This window comes from Leptodactylus fuscus, chromosome 2 (genome assembly GCF_031893055.1).
Source record: "Leptodactylus fuscus isolate aLepFus1 chromosome 2, aLepFus1.hap2, whole genome shotgun sequence".
NCBI lineage: Eukaryota > Metazoa > Chordata > Amphibia > Anura > Leptodactylidae > Leptodactylus > Leptodactylus fuscus.
Genome location: NC_134266.1, coordinates 1841779 through 1849274, shown reverse-complemented (window position 1 = coordinate 1849274; position 7496 = coordinate 1841779). Strand labels below are relative to the sequence as shown.

Sequence of the window (7496 nt, the reverse complement as noted above, 5' to 3'; positions counted from 1 at the left end):
CTGTGTCACGCCCTCTTTAACTTCTTCAATTGGCAGCTCTGTAATATACTTCTATTTCATTGGTTGTACAATAATAAACTCCTCCCACAGGGCGGTACCTTCTTTCTTGTTTACGTCCTTATTATCACCGCGCCTATTGCTTTGCGTGTTTTGATTGGCTGTGCTGCACTGTTCTTCCCTCCTATTGGTCGGCTGGTCTCCAGGCTCCTCCCCGCGGGCGGTATTGGCGCTCCTGCTGTCTGCTCCGGCCCGCAGTCTGTGAGGATGAGCCGGCTTGGTATGTTCCTGAGCTGGGGGGTGTCCGTGCTGTGCCTTCTGCTCCTGTCCTGGGAGGTCAGACCGTCCGCGGCTCACATCCCCCCTCATAATGAGACGGCCCGGGTCGCCCGCTATGTGGCCCATAAGTGTGACTGGGGCGCCCTGGCCACGATCTCCAGCCATGAGCCGGTCAGAGGGCAGCCCTTCGCCAATGTCTTCTCGGTCAGTGACGGGCCCCGGGGCCAGAGCAGTGGCGTCCTCTACTTCTACCTGACCACCATGGAGATCTCCGTGCAGGACCTGCAGGTGAGGGGACGGTGGGAGACTCCAGAACAAGTCCTGATCTAGAACCCTTTATACTGTGGGATCTAGAACCTCAGACAGTCTGGAAGGGGCAGCACAAGCTACACTGACTCTTATATAAGAGAGAATTCACTAGATGATGGCCTTGTAATCTACCCTGTTTCCCCGAAAATAAGACGGTGTCTTATATTAATTTTTGCTCCCAAAGATGCGCCATGTCTTATTTTCAGGGGGTGTCTTATATAAAAATTAACATTTATTAAATACTGTACAGTATAAAAATATTTGTATAGATTTGTAGAGCAGGTGATTTTGGACACAGGGAGACCTGACATGTACGGTATGTGTTTCACAGGATTTACAGACTTTTATATGTGTTCTAGGGAAATGGGTTGATTTGAATTTTTAATACTTTTATTTTTATATATATATTTTTCTTTTTTTGCATTTATTAACCCCCTGTAAGACATTACAGACAAGCAACCTGCCTTCAAAAGAAATGACGATTTTTTGCAATGCAATTGCAAGGGTCTGATCACTAATGCAATGCATTAGTGATCAGACCTTTGCAATTGCATTGCATTGCAAAAAAATCGGCATTTCTTTTGCAGGCTGCATAGAGCAGCCTGCAAAAGAAAAGCACTGCAGACAGGCCGGGGAGCCTTTACAAGGCTCCCGGCTGTCATGCCAACGTGATGTCGGCCCTGGAGCGTGCTCCAGGTGCCGGCGATCACTGGCGCCAGAAGGGTTAATGCCCACGGTCGGTGTGGGCACCAACCAGAGGCATTAGCGCTGGATGTCTGCTGACACCAGGTGGCTATGGCGCCGCCCGACTCCCGGGTGGCCGGCATAGTTAAACACCCGGCAGGATGACAGGTGTTTAACTATGGCGGCCACCCGGGAGTCGGGCGGCGCCATAGCCACCTGGTGTCTGCTGGTGTCAGCAGACATCCAGCGCTAATGCCTCCGGTCGGTGCCCACACACGCTCCCATAGAAATGAATGGAAGCGCCCGGCACGCCGATTAACCCCCCGCTTGCTGGCTACTTCCATTCATTTCTATTCACTACGTCTTATTTTCGGGGGAGCGTCTTATATTAGGCAAGGCAGCGCAATGTCTGCCATGCCTTACTTTCGGGGTACGTCCTATTTTCGGGGAAACACGGTAGTCCTGTAATAGTGGGCCGTCTCCCCTCCCCCAGTGGGGCCGAGCCCTGGACTTCTCTCCCCTGTGCAGGCGCCTGAGGTGTCCGGGACTGATAAGTGTATAAGAATATTTACATATTACATAACTGCATATATAGTAGTGCTATATATACTGCACAGTGCATGGCGGCCATAGTCACCGTATACAGATACAGCAGGACATGGCGGTATATACAGGCTGTGTATGTTACCCGGAGACAGACCTCTAGTATACAACCTCCTTTCTGGATGTTATGGGTGACCCTGGAGTGCAGCCCCTTTTCTTTTTGGCTATTGGCCCTGGATCCTTGTGCGGTTCACACCCTGGTTATTCCTCACTATGGGGCAGAGGACTTGTCCCGTCAGAGCGTTGCGGTATACCAGTGGCGGAGGATTATTACTACCGCGCACTCTTTGGTTTGCCGCCTCTCTTACACCGATGTCGCTGAGCTGACTGATCTTCTGCGGAGGCTGAACTGGGAAAAATGTTTGTTTTATTTTCTTTGCATATTTTTTTTGTTTTCCCATGAGATCGTCTCCACGATGTGACTGCTGACCCCCTTCTCGCTTCCCTATTTCCATTCAGCTAATTCCGCTCTCGCCGTTTTCTGTCGCTTTTGTGTTTGCTGACTCAGCAGATGACTCGGCAGATCGCGGCTACTTGTGCAATCTATTGGCTCCTGGCCTGGAGACGGCTGCAGCTTCTGTGTATGGCTTGTTAAGATCCCTAATATAAATCCTCTAGACTGTGCCACAGTTACTGACAGAGGGGTGTCTGGGAGACCGCACAGTGCCAGGAGGAGCGCTCTTAGGGTTTCATACTGACGTCCTGATTGTATTACACCGCTGATGGTGACAGGTTCCCATTAAATCCCCTCTATGTACCCCCTGCTTTCCCTGGGGGTCGGATCACGGCGGGGGGGAGGGGGGGGGGGAGGTTCGGCCTCTGGAATTTCCTGCACTCAGAGCAGAAACCTGAAGGCTCTCCTGAATGCCCCATGTGAACAGAGCTGTAGTGCTCAGCCCCTGCTCCAGTCACTTCTATGGGGTTTCTGGAGAGGTCTCTGCAGCCCATATATGTGACTATAGCGATGGCTAGCACCTCATTCACATGGAGCAGTCACAAGCAGATGTCTTTACATACACGGGTAAAACAAAACGTAACACGAGTGCAGACTAAGGGGAAGAAAGTGACGAGGAATTGTGCACGTCCATCATCTGATTCCACTTTCCAGCCCTTCCTCCCCAAGGCAGAGCTTTGATTTTTGGCCGTGGGTTCACCTGCTGAATATCCCCAGAGGTGCTGGTCGGCGGCAGTCTCGTGCTGCAGGTTCTGTGACCGAATCCTTCTCATAGTAAAGGTCCTTAGTACCTGATCTGTGGGGGTGCGACAATCAGACCCTGCACAGATCAGCTCTTCTGGTAACCTCTGGGCACCGAAAACTGCTAAAGTGAATGAGGAGTGGATGCAGGCTAGTCAGTCTAGTATTGGATGCAGTACCTAGCCCCACCATTATACAGTGGAGGGCGCTGCAGCTCTGCCTCTATTACTTGAATAGGAACAGCCTGCACACGCTCACTGCCCAGACTGCCGAAACAGTGACACGTGTGGGGTCCGGCTGTCGCTCCCCTACAGATCTGATACTGATGACGTCTCCATTTGGACATGGCTGAGTCTGATCATCTGCCTTGTGTCATAGGCTGCTGCTCACATCCACCCTCATGCTTTACACTGCAGCTCTGCCTCCTCTCATTGACAAGGTCAGCACAATGAGACGAAATATCTCTGCAAGGAGCGAGTTATTATGAGATGTATAAAGTGTATCTGTAGCTCTGTATGACCAGACACAACGATGGAGCTATAGGGGGGGGGGGGGGGGATGTCTGGGGGGACCCCCAAATGTAGAGGGAGATGGTCAGGTGAAATAGGAGTGACTGTCAGATCTCATTGATTGCTATACGATATATATACAGTACATGAGCAGTATATAGCGAGGAGTTCGCAGCGTCTTCTCTATATACACCTTATATTTGGATTATGTCGTTCCGGTTTCGTTTCTATAGTTACAGATTCCAATTATTTAATCACAATTTTAATTTTTTTTATATTTTCTTTTATTTCAGCTGAATGCGAACGCCTCCCTGACCATGTCCCTGGCGCAGACTCCATATTGCAGACATGAGCACTACGACCCCCAGAGTCCGCTCTGCGCTCACATTATACTCTCTGGCAGCGTTGTGAAGGTGAGGACCCCTCCCCCCCCCCCCCCATGTATATAGGACATACTGTACATACTGTAATCTATATACATAACGCAATCTTTCCAACAAGGTGGCCGATACCGAGACGGACACAGCGAAGCTGGCGTTGTTCACCCGACACCCGGAGATGTCCAGCTGGCCTCGGGACCACAACTGGTTCTTCGCCAAGTTCAACATTACAAATATCTGGGTGTTGGATTACTTTGGTGGGATTAAAGCTGTGACGCCCGAGGAATATTACCAGGCCAAACCTTAGTGAGTACAATGTATAGGACCTCAGTGTGTGTGTGTGTGTGTGTGTGTGTGTGTGTGTGTGTATATGTATATATATAGATACAGTACCTAGATCTCCCAGCATGCTCCATTTACTTCTGTGGGAGTTGCCTGTGCATGCTGGGAGTTGTGGTTTCACAACAGCTGAAGTGCTGAAGGTCACTGATGTTTGTCCGAGGGGATCAGCGCTGACCTGTACTAATGTCATATATTTAAAGGGGACCTGTCATTAGGTAAAATCCCTTGAAAGAAGGATGTCTGGGCTAGGCATGGTGAAAGGGTGACAATGTGCAGGGGTCCTACATCCAAGACCCCAACAGATCTCTGGTACCAAGGCGTTGTACTTCATACAATAGACTTCAATGGTCAGAGAACCACTGGGGTCCCAGGTGTCAGACCCCGCAGATCTAATATTCATGGCCATAGCCTATCAGCTGTAGAAAGTGGACAATCCCTTTAATCCTGGAAAACCTATAAAATGTCATAGCCCTCAAAACACATTGTCTGTCTGTCTGTGTGTCTGTCTGTCTCTGTCTTGTCCTCTGTTCCATGTACTGAAGCCACACGTGTGCTGTTGTGTGTTTATTTTTTTTTCTACACCCCATTGAAATCAATGAATACATATTTTAGGGCTATAAGGGAACCTCCTATATGACGGACATGTTCATCTCTTGTATTTTCTTCCTTCCAGGTCTGTTGCAGCGTCGCCCTGGATCGTCTCTCCTGGTCCCAGGGACTTCTAGTCGTATTGCCGATTGTGCCTCTTCTCTAATCTCCCTGCTATACATCAGTGAGATCTACAAGCTCTTGTCATAAAGGGGTTTCCAGGCTAAAAATATTGACGACCTGTCCTGGATGGGTCATCAATATCCAATGAGTGAAGGGGGGCCCAACACCCGATACTGCCATTGATCAGCTGGTACAGGGTGTAGACAGCGCCGTTCTCTCTGTATTGGCCAGACTAGGTACTGCACATTTGCTCCCTATTCACTTGAATGGCACCTAAGCTGCAGTAACTCGCTTCAGCCAGTACACAGAGAACGGCGCTGTCTGCTTCCTGCTCTGTTCTCTGTATCAGATGGTGACATGTTCTCTTCAATGGGGATGTTTGCCTCTCACCCATCTGATATTGGATAGTCTAAGTATTTTTAGCCTAGAAAACCCCTGGATTTTGGTAAATAAGCCATAATTCATATATGGTGAGAAGTTCTAGAACTTTCTAATTGACTTAATTTTTCTATCCTTCCACGTTTTCAAGATCTTTGTTGTCAGTGAATGAGAAGACTTGTTACATTCAGGGGTTAATATCTTGTCCGCCATGTTCCCATCCACTGACTGGAGGCAGAAAGGTCAGGAAGTGAAATAGAAAGTCTATTAGAAAGTTCTAGAATTTTTCTGGTTAAACTTTATGTAAAACCGAGGCATTGCACCTTTAATTGAGTTGGAACGCTTACAAGATGGCCGCTCAGGACCTCCCCTCCTATTATAGCATTTATTCAGTGTCTTTGTCAGCTTTACCTTTCCCAGAAAGTCAGGTGGTGACCTTTCCTAGAAGACTGAGCAAATGTCTTAGGCATGCCAGAATCTTCCTGCATTACCCGGGCTCTCATTTACTATGTTATGTGCCGATGACATCACAATGAAGGGGCATGAGCAGCACATTGAGGGGGTCCTCCGGCCAGGGCTCACACACTTACCTCCTCCTTGGTTCTACTTTATTCCAAGCTGATGTTTCCTGGCTGATCACGGGATCAGAATCGGCCCCGGCTGCTCTGCCTCATCCCAGCACCCATACTACAGGTAACTATCAGTGACTACTGGGAGGAGGCGGAGTGACTCGGGGTTCCAGTGTTGTTACCCAGGATCGGAACCAGCCTGGAACTTGCTGTAATCCCAAATAGAACCACAGAGGAACTGTTTACACATCACTATCCCCCTATGACACGCCTAGGGCACACAAGAGGCGTGACTTGTTTAAAAAGGGGCATGTAACAACCACAAAGGGGCAGTGCCCATATCATCAGGGGCATGGCCTTGACCACACACCATTCTCGAGACCTCCACTCTGAAATGTCAGCAAGTGTCTCTGTCTTGCTTTTGGAGATGGAAGGTTGACTATGGGGATGCAAAAATCTCTATTTCTTAAGCCTAAACAAACAAACAAAAAACCTCAATATCCTACAAAGGGCGCCTCTCGCTCTGGAGGACCCAGCATGTACCGTATTACACAGACAGCCCATTGATTGCAATGTGAAGCTTGTAATACTTCGCTTCTCCTGTGGGGGTGCTGCAGGGACATTAATACCACCTTGTCCATAGATTAGATCTGATCGCTTTGTCTCGGCACTACAGGCCACACAGGTATCAAATTATTATGGGGACCCTTTTACCAAAATGTGCAATGTGGAGAACCCTTCTTAATGGCATGTTTGTTTTTGGATTATTTCATTGGGAGGGATTATAATTATGGATAATGATTGGGGGGGAAGAGTATAACGTGACCTATTCCAAATGTTCAGAGGTCACTGCTTGGCCTTGCTTTGACTTTTAGTGCGACATTTGGGGATCTCCCATTGTTAGGGGGTCTCCTCTATTATTCCGCAGTCATTCATATCCCACTAATAGACAAGTATGTGATTGATATTGTCAAGCTGAATCAGGATTACGCTTACTAAGAGCCAGGATTGCTACGGGTGTGTTTGATCTTGAATGTAATGATTTCTACTATTATAAATAAAGTTTTATATTTTTAAATAATGAAAGTATGAATTTAACATCCTGAAATCCTCTGTGCTGCTGGGGACCTGCAGTCCTATTCAAAGACTAGGTGCAGAGGTGCAAAGTTGTGTGTTATTTTTGGACTATTGGTAAGGAGTCTTGTAGATACAATGTCACTACGGGCCTTGCACTGCTATCCTGAATAGGACTTGTGTATAATTAAAGGGAGACTCCAGCTGTCACCTATTGCATGTCGCTGTAGGAGACTTGTAAGTTATGTCCCATCATTAACCATTGCTGGGTGGAGATAGCGTGTCACATGACTGTCGCCTTTTGGCAGCCTTTTACACATCTACATTTAAGGGCCCGTTCACACGGGCACAGAGGGGGCGGATTATGGCGCGTAATCCGCCCCCTCACAGTCGTTGCAGGTGGGTTTTGACCTGAGAGTGACCAGGCTCCCCACATCACACTCTCTGTGCTAAAATCCGCTCCACT

At 48.3% G+C, this 7496-nt stretch overlaps 1 protein-coding gene across 2 annotated transcripts; it reads left to right on the top strand.

Moving 5' to 3' along the window:
• Nucleotides 1-234: 234 nt before the first annotated feature.
• Nucleotides 235-7496, top strand: CREG1 (cellular repressor of E1A stimulated genes 1). Of its 2 annotated transcripts, XM_075263282.1 has the most exons (4): nt 235-564; nt 3870-3989; nt 4078-4262; nt 4972-7496. In XM_075263282.1, coding segments are annotated over exons 1-4 (606 nt in total). In that variant the 5' UTR covers nt 235-264; the 3' UTR covers nt 4973-7496. The 2 variants fall into 2 exon arrangements, with proteins under 2 accessions (XP_075119383.1, XP_075119384.1); XM_075263283.1 differs by lacking the exon at nt 4972-7496 and having other exon boundaries at nt 4078-4263.

Bases quoted from the DNA above. Each gene is read 5' to 3' on its own strand.
- CREG1 (XM_075263282.1), top strand. From the start codon at position 265: ATGAGCCGGCTTGGTATGTTCCTGAGCTGGGGGGTGTCCGTGCTGTGC. The intron at 565-3,869 runs GTGAGGGGACGG...CTTTTATTTCAG, and splicing joins TCTCCGTGCAGGACCTGCAG to CTGAATGCGAACGCCTCCCT. The intron at 3,990-4,077 runs GTGAGGACCCCT...CTTTCCAACAAG, and splicing joins TCTCTGGCAGCGTTGTGAAG to GTGGCCGATACCGAGACGGA.